The 12,688-nt window shown below is 45.9% G+C and overlaps 1 protein-coding gene across 9 annotated transcripts in view; it reads left to right on the top strand.

The window, feature by feature from the left end:
* fryl (furry homolog, like) overlaps positions 1 to 12,688 on the top strand; it is a 98,560-nt gene that overhangs the window by 66,348 nt on the left and 19,524 nt on the right. For all 9 annotated transcript variants that reach the window (XM_061778471.1, XM_061778468.1, XM_061778467.1 and 6 more), the window contains 19 exons: positions 498 to 652; positions 745 to 844; positions 1,187 to 1,355; positions 2,738 to 2,997; positions 4,121 to 4,261; positions 4,340 to 4,508; positions 4,594 to 4,678; positions 4,875 to 4,987; positions 5,049 to 5,199; positions 5,356 to 5,459; positions 5,537 to 5,719; positions 5,915 to 6,134; positions 7,674 to 7,795; positions 8,551 to 8,750; positions 9,181 to 9,275; positions 9,353 to 9,942; positions 11,072 to 11,340; positions 11,410 to 11,550; positions 12,084 to 12,284. In XM_061778471.1, the coding sequence (XP_061634455.1) occupies positions 498 to 652; positions 745 to 844; positions 1,187 to 1,355; positions 2,738 to 2,997; positions 4,121 to 4,261; positions 4,340 to 4,508; positions 4,594 to 4,678; positions 4,875 to 4,987; positions 5,049 to 5,199; positions 5,356 to 5,459; positions 5,537 to 5,719; positions 5,915 to 6,134; positions 7,674 to 7,795; positions 8,551 to 8,750; positions 9,181 to 9,275; positions 9,353 to 9,942; positions 11,072 to 11,340; positions 11,410 to 11,550; positions 12,084 to 12,284 (3,468 nt within the window). The remainder of the gene's footprint in view (positions 1 to 497; positions 653 to 744; positions 845 to 1,186; positions 1,356 to 2,737; positions 2,998 to 4,120; positions 4,262 to 4,339; positions 4,509 to 4,593; positions 4,679 to 4,874; positions 4,988 to 5,048; positions 5,200 to 5,355; positions 5,460 to 5,536; positions 5,720 to 5,914; positions 6,135 to 7,673; positions 7,796 to 8,550; positions 8,751 to 9,180; positions 9,276 to 9,352; positions 9,943 to 11,071; positions 11,341 to 11,409; positions 11,551 to 12,083; positions 12,285 to 12,688) is intronic.

The raw sequence follows: 12,688 nt of genomic DNA, 5'->3' as shown, positions 1-12,688 counted from the left end.
GTAGCTTTTTTTGCCAGCATCTTTCAAAGATTTTAATTTTTTTTCCCACTGTCCTTCTGGGATATTTTCAATGTTAAGAGTTGTGAATGATACCCACATTTTCAAACACAGAATATATGAAATAATCACAGTTGTTTGACTTTCTACTTGACTACAGAGGGACGTGGCCCTTGAGCTTGAGCAGCAGAAACTGCCACGAATTGCAAAGATCCACGAGATGCTGATGCCCCTCACCCCCCAAATGGGTTTCTAATTGTGTATAGCTTCCACAAGATGGTGACAAAGCACTAAAAACAGAAAGGATCATAAAGCATCGAGCATGTACACAATCATGAACCCGTGTAACATAAACAATTGACATATTTAGTCATTAAATATGTCGACTCCAACCACTTCGACATGAGACTCATCAGTAGTATTAGCTAGCATACTAGCTTAGTTTTTGTGAGTTGCGTACTTTCCCTTCTGTACAAAAATCAATCAACGGGCTTCTTCAGGTTCACCAATTGGGCTGTGAGGCGGTGATGCTGCTGCTGGAGTTGAACCCGGACCAGAGCAACCTGATGTTCTGGGCCGTGGACCGCTGCTACACGGGCTCCCGTCGCGTGGCTGCCGGCTGCTTCCGGGCCATCGCCAACGTCTTTCATAACAGGTTGGACACTCGAGCCCACCTTTTACGCGGGGACGGTTTTTGTTGCTGTTCCACTTTGCTGTTCCTCTTATGCTCGATTGCGTTGCTCTCAGGGATTATCAGTTTGATACTGTGGTGCTGCTGAACCTCATTCTGTTCAAGGCCGCCGACTCCTCCCGGGATATCTATGAGGTGGCTATGCAACTTTTACAGGTGAGAAAATGGTGAACATTTCTTCAAAAAAGAAACAAGTTACTTTATTCCAGCCATTTGTTGTCACTCCCTTTTTACTGTAAAACTGAACATTAAAAACCAAAAAAGTGCAACATTGTATTTAAACAGCTTAATGCTAGCAAACAATGCAAAACTCTATAGACAGGCTAATGGAACTAGCATCAATGTTGCAGTTATTATAAACCATTAAATAAATGACATTTGAACACAAGCGTTAGCAACACATGCAGATGGAACATACGAGTTGCTTCTTATCTATGTTGTGATGGCTCTGTTTTGGGGTTGTTAGGTTTTGGTTTTTGTTTTTGTGCACATGCACAGGTGCTCGAACCCAAGTTCTTCCGCTACGCCCACAAGTTGGAAATCCTGCGAACGGACGGGATACTGACGCCGCCCTCGCCACTTCCGCACCTCTACTCCGTGTCGTACTACCAGCTGTCCGAGGAGCTGGCCAGGACTTACCCGGAGCTCACGTTACCCATCTTCTCTGGTCAGCAGCTCTTACAAATACTGCTCTTTGCAGGGTGCTAGTTTTTGTATTGATGTCAAAATGTATCTTTTACCTAACAGGAGCCATATCAGAAATAGTTTGGATATTATTTGAATCCTCAGACCTTGTTTGAGTTTACTACCTTTCAGCTTGTCCATTGCCAAAAAGACAAGTCTGTCATTTTAAAGGTTTTTTTTTTTTTTTTTTTTAAACAAACATAATTCAAATAACCTTTAAAATTCCTGTTTGTTTGCACAATGTGCAGGTTGAAAAAAAAAAATAAAATAACTCGCCACCGTCAGTCGGAAGACTCGCAACTCCAAAATGACAACTTTTGAGAAAATTCCAAAAATGGCATCTTGCTTGAGTTACCAAACGCCTCTTCTTTCAAGTTGGTATTTGGCTTTATATTACTAGCATGTACTGTTGCGCACCAACATCAACACCACACCAGCCCACAACCATGTTCAATTGGTAATTTAATATGCTAAAAAAAATTCACTAATTCTTTTATGCTGTCATGGTTTAAAATGTCATGATACGTTGCCGACAGCAACTTCCCTAATTATTTTTGAAAGGCCTTAGAGCCGTGAGTGATGCAATACAAAAAACAAACTCAATAGGCTGTCACATATGAAATGAAATCTCGGAATCAGAATCATCTTTATTTGCCGAGTATGTCCAAGAAACACACGAGGAATTTGTCTCCGGTAATTGGAGCCGCTCGAGTACGACAACAGACGGTCAATTGACAGAGAACACTTTGGAGACGTAAAGACATTGACATTGACAGTCACTGAGCAGTAAAGGTTTGCTAGTTTGCTAGGTAATGCCGGTACATTTTTAATTTGTGCAAAAAGATGCAGAGTCCTCTCGCACTTAGAGCAGTTCGAATGACTCGTATTGCAATGAGCATCGTGCAAAGGGCGCCGAGACTTCAAGCGAGGAGTACGATAATCTGGGACAATGTTGATTGTGCAAATGTTGCGGATACTCCTGAGTCGGTGTGCAAATGGAGCAGATGCTACTCTGGCATGAGTGGCCACTATTGGTCAAGAACAGATATGCAAATAGTGCAGCGTGGTGAGACTACTACAGTGAGTGCTGTATCTGCACTCACTGTATGACCTTTATGGCTGACCAGTTGCTTCTGCACAGAAGCATTTTCAACCAAACGGGCTTAGTCCAATTTGTATAACCGAACTGTGTTCACTGGTTATTGTTTTAAGAAAAACAAGCAGAATCGTAACATAATAATAATGCTCCCGCAGAGTGAGGGAAGAGGCGGTGTTTTTACTTATTATTATACTTCTCAGACAGTTGGAGAGAGTTTGGATTTGTTCTCAAGTTATTTTCAGCAATTCATGTCCCTTGGCATGCAGAAGTGAGCCAGCGTATCCAAACGGCACACCCTGGCGGTCGTCAGGTGATGCTGCACTACCTCCTGCCCTGGATGAACAACGTGGAGCTAGTGGACTTCAAGCCCGCCACGCGGCGCCCGGAGGACCCCGGCAGTGGCGAGGAAGACGAGGACGGGGATATTATGATGGTCAACAGCCGAAGATGGCTACACGGGGAGGGATGGGGCTCTCCGCGAGCCACCACCATGGTGCTCAACAACCTCATGTTCATGACAGCCAAGGTGGGTCAGCTCTTGCGCCTGAAATTGAAACAGGAGGCTATTATTTGCATTTAGTAGGATACTGATTGGAAATGCGGTCGGACAAAACAAGGTGTGAGTCATGATAGGCTGACATGGCGAAAAGGAACAAGACAACAAAAGGTTCGCATAGGAGTTAGGTTTTATCTACAGGGGTTCATCACTTTAGGATAGTAACTGACATGATGTTTTGAGGTTGCAAATGGTACAAAGTGTAAGTATATGAGCTCACGCTCAAAAAAAGGCACTCTCCGTTGCTGCCATACTATGTTTTTTCATTTATTTTACATTTATGGCCTACAAGTGTATTTCATACAAAGGTTTATTGGAAATACGACTTAACTGTTGAAGCAGGTTAGGTTAGTGATTGACTACGGTGCGTTACAACTTCTGGACGTGTCGCTTATGGCACACACAAAAAACTAATGGAATTAGGACCAAAAAAAAACGGAGCCCCAAAAAGTAGCAAATAGGCACTAGGTTTGTTACCTGTACTAAATGGTAGTTGGGTAAAAATTCAAGTCACGTCGATGCTGTAGGTGGACAAAAGATTACTGACAAAGATCTGAGCAAAATGCAGCAACAAAAACTGAGAAACATCTAGCAAAAAAATGTCAAAAACGAATTCAAAAAAAGACGGCGTTGCTTTCTAATTCAGGTTGCATCACCGCCATCAGAACAGCTCTCCTACGGTGGAAATCAATGACAAAGATGTAACCAAAAAAGTCTGGCAAACCAAAAATGTAAAAATGTCAGACACAAACTGAGGAGAATCAGCGGCAAAAGAACCAAAAACGTGACAAATTGAAAAATGTCAGGCTATAAACAGACAAAACCAAACAAAAGGCAATAAGTTGGCGCTGGACTATGGTGTGTTCCAACCTGAGGACACATTTGAGGAGTGCAAAATATTTGCTAGGTTAAGACAGCCCCGCAGTTGAGTGGCCACCGGTCCAGGTTGTATTGTGTCTCTTGCCCCACAGAGCTGGGATAGGCTCCCGCTCACCCGCTACCTTAATGAGGGCAAGCGCAGGAGCAGTGCTAGCAGCGTGTGGCCCCACTGGGAAAACTTGACTGGCAGCACTACCGATTTGTTTATTTGTAGTACGGGGATGAGTTTGCCTGGTCGGAGATCGAGAACGTGTGGACCACCTTAGCAGACAGCTGGCCAAAGAACCTGAAAATCATCCTGCACTTCCTCATCAGCATGTCTGGTGTCGGCAGCGAGCCCAGCCTCCTGCCCTACGTGAGTCTCCCTTTTACACGCGGCGGCATCTCTGGCGCGTTCTGCCGATCACTCGTTCGTTTGCCCCGTTCTCTGCAGGTAAAGCGAGTGGTGGTGTACCTGGGCCGAGATAAGACCATGCAGCTGCTGGAGGAGCTGATGAGCGAGCTGGAGTTGACGGACGCCGTCAGTTCTGCTGTGGCCCACATGGACAACCCGCCTTACTACCGCATCAGCTCCAGCTACAAGATCCCCTCGGTCGCCTCAGGTTAGCCGCACGAGTCTTCGACAGCTGCGCTTAGTGGAAATCAGAACGCCGCGTCGCGTCGCGTCGCGTCTGTGTTGTCCTGCAGGTACGACATCCAGCAGCAACACGATGGTGCCAGGGCACGACGGTCACCATGACGGCAAGGTCAAAGATTCTAACACGGAGGACAGGTACAGATTAATAATATGGCAGCACAGAGACTGAAATCTCAAATCTGAAATCTGAAACAGTACAGCATAGGGAAAATGGAAATGAAATGGAGAAAATAGACTGTTTGGAACAAATAATACCATTTTAGAATTTAGGATGCACATGTACATTGGGTCAGTGCTTCTGTTTTTACATGGTATGTTTTGTGTTCTTCAGTTACACACATTTGGACATCTACGGCGGTCTGAACACCAACCTGAATCGCCAGCACCACCGCCTGGAGTCTCGTTACAGCAGCAGCTCAGGTGGTTCCTACGAAGAAGAGAAAAGTAAGGGCAAACTCGCACGACCGTCGAGAGAAACGACGGGCTAACCAAACTCTTCTCCCAGGCGACTCCATGCCGCTTTATGCCAACTGGCGCTTGAAAGTGATGGATCACAACCGTCCGGCGCCTCTCCCCTTCCCCCCGACGGGTGGTTGCTGGTCCCCGCTGGTGGATTACCTGCCAGAGACCAACGGCCCCGCTGTCGCACTGCACAGGTACGCCGCCCAAAAAATGTAAACAAGTTAAAATGACAGAAATCTCAAGAAAATCAGGCAAAATAAACCAACCCTTAAGTAGGTAGGCAAGAGGTCCGCGATGTTTTCAGGTTGGCTTGCATCAACAAATTACTGACCAAAAAGCTTGTTTTTCAGATGTAACATTGCCATCATCCTACTAACCGATCTCATAGTGGATCACGGCGTCAAGGTGGAGTGGAGCGCCTATTTGCACCTCTTGCTGCATGCCGTTTTCATAGGTAACTCGCTCGCTTGCCGCTTGTTAGCGTCACCTGAGGTCTGGCTTCCTGTTGACGCCGCCTCGTGTCTCCTCCAGGGTTCGACCACCAGCACCCGGAGGTGTACGAGCACTGCAAGCGGCTCCTGCTGCACCTGCTGATTGTGCAGGGTGCCAACAGCAGCGTTCAGGGCGTGGCCATGGTGCTCCTTCGCAACAGGGAATTCAACGACCCCAGGGTGCTCACCGTCAAGCCGCCTGCGCCCGACTTCCACTTCACAGGTCACAATGTTGCCGCTGTTCTCTGCAAATGTCACTTGAGACCCGCTGCGTGGGTGCATGCATGTGTGTGTAAAAATTGTCCATTTATGTATGTGTGTGTGTGTATGTATAGATAGATATGTGCGTGTAGATGCATGGATGGATGGATGGATGGATGGATGGATGGATGTAATGGTGCGTTTTTTGTGGATGCAGGCGTGCAAGAGTTGCTGCCCGACTGTCAGCCGTCGCCAGTGACGGACTCAGGCATGAGCTCCAGCTCCACGTCGTCCAGCATCAGCCTGGGTGCCGGTGGCTCCTCCCTGTCCCACATGTCCCACATGTCCCACACCTCCCCCTCGCTCCTCAGCGAGGTGGACGCCAGCGCAAAGAAAGACGAGAAGGTCAAAGCGCTGATAGAGTTCATTACCTCCAGGTGAGAACATCTTTTTCGTCAATACAGTTTACATTCTCGGCCCTCGCTTTCCCACAGTGTCGTTGCGCCTTTTTTTGTTAGGTTTGTCAGGTTTTTGCCCTATTTTGTTAGTTTTTCATCAGATTTTGTTTTTCAGTTTTCTATCCATATTTTTGTTCATGAGTTTTGTCCATGTTTTTGACAGATTTTTGTCAGATTATCAGTTTTTCTTGTACTTTTGTCAGTTTTTTTTTTACCAGATTTATGTTTCTTTGTTTTTCATATTTTTGTCCATTTTGCCGTATTTTGTAATTTTTTCTTAGGTTTTTTTTTTTGTGTGTCATTTTTAGTTTTCTTCAGGTTTTTCACTTTTTCAATGTTTTTTGTCAGATTTGACTGTTTTTTTTACATTTTTATAAATTTTTGTCATATTTTTGTCAGTTTGACATATGGGGGAAAAAAATGTTTTTGTCTTTCAGATTGGTTGTTGTTTGTCAGATTTTTGTATGTTTTGTAATGTATTTTTGTCAGTTGTCTGTTTTTGCCCATTATTTTTTTTCACATTTTTATCATTTTTGTTCTGCGTTTTTTTTTTTTTTTGGCCACATTTTTAACAGATTGTCTTTTGCCAGATTTTTTTTGGGGGGGGTCAATCATTTATTTATTTATGGGGGACATCCATAACCCACAGTACAGGTCGTAGTCTTTGGCAGTAGTAAAGTTATAAATGCAGCAATTCTTTGTGTGAAAAACACTTTTGGGCCAAACATTTGAAACTGTCAAATGGAAAAACGAGTACTGCACTAACTGAGCGTGTGTTCTTGTGCCGTGCGAACTAGTTGATGGCACACCGTTTGGAACCTCGAAACCCCGTATGTCGGGACCGTTGTTAACTGAGGACCCTCCTATTTCTGTTAACACACGGTCATTTTGTGCAACTGCTTTCATCCTTCCAGCACACTGACTGCATCGGGTATTGTAACATCATATGCATTTGGTTTCCTTTTGGCCTGCTTTGTTGTTGTTTATTGATTATCGATGTTTCTCAACCTTTGAGCCGAGACGCACATTTTGCCTCTCTGAGCAGGAGAGCAGGTGGAGAGGAAAGAGGAGAAGCGACAGTGAAACAGAGCAAAATCCAAATGTCAGGGGCTGAGGCAGGGCAAGAGGCTAGTTGCATACGCGGTGCGGTTTAACCCAATGTGAGTGTAGAATGCTGTAAGTCTTAAGTCGAGAATAGAGAATGTGCTAGAACCTGCTGACTTCTTTTTGTTTCTCAGAGTCACCGAAAGGCCACCACGTTATTTATAGCATAAGGCTCGGGATGAAACATAAGGTACCACTTAGTCAGCAACATAGGAATGCGCTCGGCCGTGTAGCGCTTTATGAGTGAGGCTTGCTCGGAGGGTAAGAACTATTGGCGCGTGATTCCAAAATGAAAAACCCCAAATAATGCTCAGTTGCAATCGGTAAACAACCACGACGCAAAATTGGAGACTTGATTTCATTGAGAGCAAACTGACAAATTCGGCATGATTTCCCCCTCTGTGTGTGTTGTAGGAAGCACGGACCACTCTGGAACCACGAGGATGTGTCTCCCAAGTACCCCAACATTAAGAGCGCCGATCAGCTGAGCGTGTTCGTCCGACACGTCATGGCCGTCTTCAAACTTGCCCAGCCAGGTGCGTTTTGTGAAAAATAGTCTTTTGATCTCGGCTGTGTTATAACCCCGCAAGCAACGGATATTAGCAACACATGTAGACAGGCAATGCGATACTCTTCGCAGGTCCATATTCTTTATCCTCTGCGAAAAACGACTAATATTGTTGCATCCCACTATGTTACTCAGAGTAGTGGTGAATCTTATTCCTTTGTATGCATGGCTGTATTATATTGGCCAAGGCAGACACACCATAAGGAGCAGCACAATTAATATAATTGAAGCATTAAATCGTGATACACTTTATTTTTTTACATTCAATACATTTTATTGTGTTATTGCTGCAGGTTCTTTTTTTAAATAAAGTACAATACTGGCGGCACGGCGCTGACCGGTTAGAGCGTCTGCCTCACAGTTCTGAGGACCGGGGTTCAATCCCCGGCCCCGCCATGTTCTCCCCGTGCCTGCGTGGGTTTTCTCCGGGCACTCCGGTTTCCTCCCGCATCCCCAAAACATGCGTGCTAGGTTAATTGAGGACTCCAAATTGCCCGTAGGTGTGATTGTGAGTGTGAGTGTGAGTGACAGCTGAGATAGGCTCCGGCACGCCCGCGACCCTTGTGAGGAGAAGCGGCTCAGAAAATGGATGGATGGATGAAGTAAGTAAGTACAATACTGGAGAGTGCTAGATTTTGTAATTTAAAAAAACAATGATTTGGAGTGATTTTACGCTCCTTGAGCATCAAAACTTATTTCTTGTTTTTGTTTTTGGGGGTGCAGTCCTTCCTTCAGGTTTTCAGCTCGACACTCTGCTGAGCGACGTGGCCCTGCAAACAGCGCTCTCGTGCTCCTCCCGCCACTACGCCGGACGCTCCTTCCAGATATTCCGGGCACTCAAGCAGCCACTCGCTCCCGCCACCTTGTCCGACATCCTCTCCAGACTGGTGGAAACTGTGGGGGACCCTGGGGAGGAGGCTCAGGTCAGAACTTATTACTACGCTTGTAGCTCCGGGGGAAAAAAAATAGGCCGTCACCAAATTGAATAGAAAGTAGTGCTATGCCACCGTCTTGTGGCATGGCTAGGTAACTGTACATTTTTGGGGCGGTGTGCGGTTCTGTTTCAGGCAAAATGAGTCACTGTTCACTCCATGGGCTTTGGTTACCATGGTGACCCGAGACAGAGCTAGGGCGTCGCAACTATGCAAGCGGCTCAACGGCAGAGCAAAAGCCAGACCTTTTCACTTACCGATGCAGTATTTCACCAGCAAGAGTTTATCTTTTTCGATTTCCTCACGTCCTATTTGGCCTTAGAGGCGTATTTTTACAGAAAATGGCAGACTCCCGATTGTGTCGCTTTTTGGACATTGTACACAGACTAAAGGTTGTTAATGGTTGTTTTTGTCTTCTCAGGGCTTTGTCATCGAACTACTACTCACACTGGAGTCTGGCATCGACACACTGGCAGACACGGTCAAAAACTACGACCTCCTCACCGCCTTAGTACAGTACGTCCTGTCATTCGTGTGTGTATACTCTTGCTGGGCTCACCCGCTCAGCCCCGATGTTCCTTTGTCTGTTTCAGAACCTCCACCTACGATCACCTGCTGGGGCCCAAATTTGCGGCCAACAGGAAGAGCACAGGGCAGCTGAACCTGAGCAGCGGCGGGCGCTACGCGCACAACCGCAGCAACTCCCTACGAGCCAGCTTGATGGGTGTGTGCAAGGAGGACCGGCGGCGCAGTAACACTCTGGACGTGGCCGACCGCCTCGGGGGCAGCCACGGCAACCTCGCGCGCACCCGCAGTTTATCGGCGCTGGGCGCCGGCGGGGGCCCGGGCCGGGACGCAGACCCCCCCGTTGACCCCGCCAACCTCATGGCCACCGTCTTCTGGATCGCCGCCTCGCTGCTCGAGTCGGACTACGAGTTCGAGTATCTGCTGGCGCTGCGGCTGCTCAACAAGCTGCTTGGCCAGCTGCCTCTGGAGCGGGAGGAGAACAGGGAGCATCTGGAGAGGATACAGGCCAAGCTCAAGTGGTACAGTTTCCCAGGGTTGCTGCAGCTCTTCCTCAAGGGCTTCACCTCCACGTCCACACAGGAGCTCACCATCCAGCTGCTCAGCAGGCTCATCAGCGTCTCTCGGCACGCGCTCGTCGACCCCTCGCGACTGGCAGGCAAGTGGACTTAGTCCTCGTGGCCTAAGTGGTTAACAGAGAGGTGGGGTGGGGGGGGGGGGGGGTGCTTGGTTTCGAGTTGCATTCCTACGGCGGTGACTTAAACAAAATTTGTACAGAAAGTAGCCATCATTAACTTATTGTCTATTTGTCAGGGTTTTATGGCAGATTTGGTCTGCTTTGTTTTCGGATTTTTATTTTCTTTTATTTTTTTAAATTGTTTTTCTGCCAATTTTTCAGTTTTTTTACCAGCTGTTTGTCATTTTTTTGTCAGCTGGTTTTTTCATTGTGGTCAGCTATGTAAGTTTTTTTTAATCACCTTTTTTTCATTTTTACGTGATGTCAGTTTTTTGCCAAGTATTTGTATTTTTCTTCAGCTATTTTACTGTTGTTTTTTTTTTGTCAGATTATCACATTTTTGTCTGTTTTTGCCTGATTTTTGTCCAATTTCCATCCATTTATTATTGTCAGTTTTATTAAAAAAAAAATTTTTATTTTTATTTTTTTTTAACCATATACTTGTAATATTTTGTCAGTTATATTACACTTTTTTGCCAGATTTTTATCCTGGTTTTCGTCACATATTCTGCCTTATTTTTTCCCCAAGTTTGTCAGTTTTTTCGGTTGTTTAAAATCCGATTTTTGTTGCTATTTGTCAGATTTATATCTGTCCTTTGGCGACATTTGACCACCTTCGCCCGAATTATTACGCTGGTCGGAACGCATGGTAGTCTATCACTGATCTGTTGCCTATTTGACAGATTTTTGTTGGGGGTTTTTTTTTGTTTTTTTGGCGTGGTTTTTGTCAATTTCTTTCCACATATTTTTCAACGTTTTTTGTCATATATTTCTCAGGTTTTTGTTAGTTGATGCTTTATCTTTGCCTTTTTGTATTTTTTTTCCCCCCCTCGTAGTCGTTTGTCTTGATTTGCCTTTTATGCCAGGTATTTTTATTTATTTATTTATTTTTTGTATGAACGGAACTCCTACAACATAAGCCCAAATGTGTACTGTTCTGGCGCTGTCGTCTTAATGCTAACCTATGCTGCCACGGTATTAAAGTCATGAGATGAAATGGTTAGATTTTTGACATATAAACTCATCCGCATCGGTCATGTTCCCTTGTCAGGCTTCCCGCTGAACATCCTATGCCTGCTGCCGCACCTCATCCAGCACTTTGACAGCCCCACGGCCTTCTGCAAGGAGACGGCGGACAAAATCGCCAAGCTGTGCGCCGAAGACAAGTCGGCCACACTCTCCAACCTGGCTCACATGATGAGCCTATACAGCACCCACAGCTACTCGCGCGACTGCTCCAACTGGATCAATGTGGTGTGCCGCTACGTGCACGACGCCTTCGCAGACATCACCCTCAACCTGGTCACCTACCTGGCCGAGGTGCGCCGAGCAAAACGGACGAGACCGAGCCGTGTGCGTTCGCGCTTGACAGAGTGTTGTGTTTGACAGTTGCTGGAGAAGGGCCTTCCCGGCATGCAGCAGTCCTTGCTACAGATCATCTACAGCCTGCTGAGTCATATTGACCTGTCGGCCGCCCCGGTCAAGCAGTTCAACCTGGAAATAATGAAGATCATCGGAAAATACGTTCAGGTCAGCACAAGTGACGCGCTAATTGACCGATTCTCATTTCATGCCGATACTGCCACGCCATCAAGAGCTGAGACAATTTGACTCATTGACGACTCCTGCCACCCTTCCCTTAAAAAAAACAAAAACAAACAAACAAACAAACAAAAAATATATATATATACTACAAAATAATGAATTCATTCATTCAAATTCATTTAAAATGTTCCTCTGTCAGCTGTTTTATAGTTTTTGTTCCATTTATCTCTAATTTGTATTAATTTTTTGTCTGGATTTATTTATTTGTTGTCAAATATTTGTTATTGCTATGTCAGCTGATTTACAGTTTTGTAGAACTCCCGCACACTACTATGACCTCCTCGAACTAATTCTGTACTATCTCCGCTCTTTTGCATCTAATCTCCTGGTTTGCTTTTGTAGCCGTTGTGCGCCGGGGGCAGGGATTGGGGAAAATATTTCCCTTCGCATTGCTAAATTCCACCCAAAACTCAGCTCACCTGGCCTCCGCTCCAATCCCCTCTCATCTCTCCTTACAGAGCCCTCACTGGAAAGAGGCGCAGAACATTCTGAAGCTGGTGGTGTCCCGTTCGGCCAGCCTGGTGGTGCCCGACGACGTGCAGCGCTCGTACAGCAGTGAGTCGTGCGGCTCGCCGGAAATCGCCTTCACGCGCATATTCAACAACTCCTCCAAGGAGCTGCCTGGGAAGACGCTGGACTTCCACTTTGACATCTCGGAGGTAAGCGTCTTTCCTCTGTTGTTCAGAGGCGGCGAAAGTGCTCCGCCTGAATGCTACTGAAATTAAGAACATTGCGGTTTAGGAGCTAGTTTGTGTTGCCTCAGGCTTTTTTGAGATGAAAACATGTTTCCATAGCGTTGCTTAACGTTAACTAACAAGTCCTAAATAACAAATGAAAAATTAGACACATGTACAGTGTTACGCAGCAATTCACTACTCACTATGCTCTGTTTGCTGGAAAATCCCTGTGTAAAAGTAGTGCTTTGGTGCCATCTTGTGGCATCTTCGTGCCAAGGCTCTATGTTGTTTCGAGTGGTCATCGCCATGTCTTTAAAAGAAAATGGTTACTTTGGTGGCATCGATAGGCAACAGTCAACCTTTTTAGAAGGAGGGGTCAATTACTG

The sequence above is a fragment of the Phyllopteryx taeniolatus genome, chromosome 7, assembly GCF_024500385.1.
Source record: "Phyllopteryx taeniolatus isolate TA_2022b chromosome 7, UOR_Ptae_1.2, whole genome shotgun sequence".
Lineage (NCBI taxonomy): Eukaryota > Metazoa > Chordata > Actinopteri > Syngnathiformes > Syngnathidae > Phyllopteryx > Phyllopteryx taeniolatus.
This window is presented reverse-complemented; position numbering and strand designations above follow the sequence as displayed.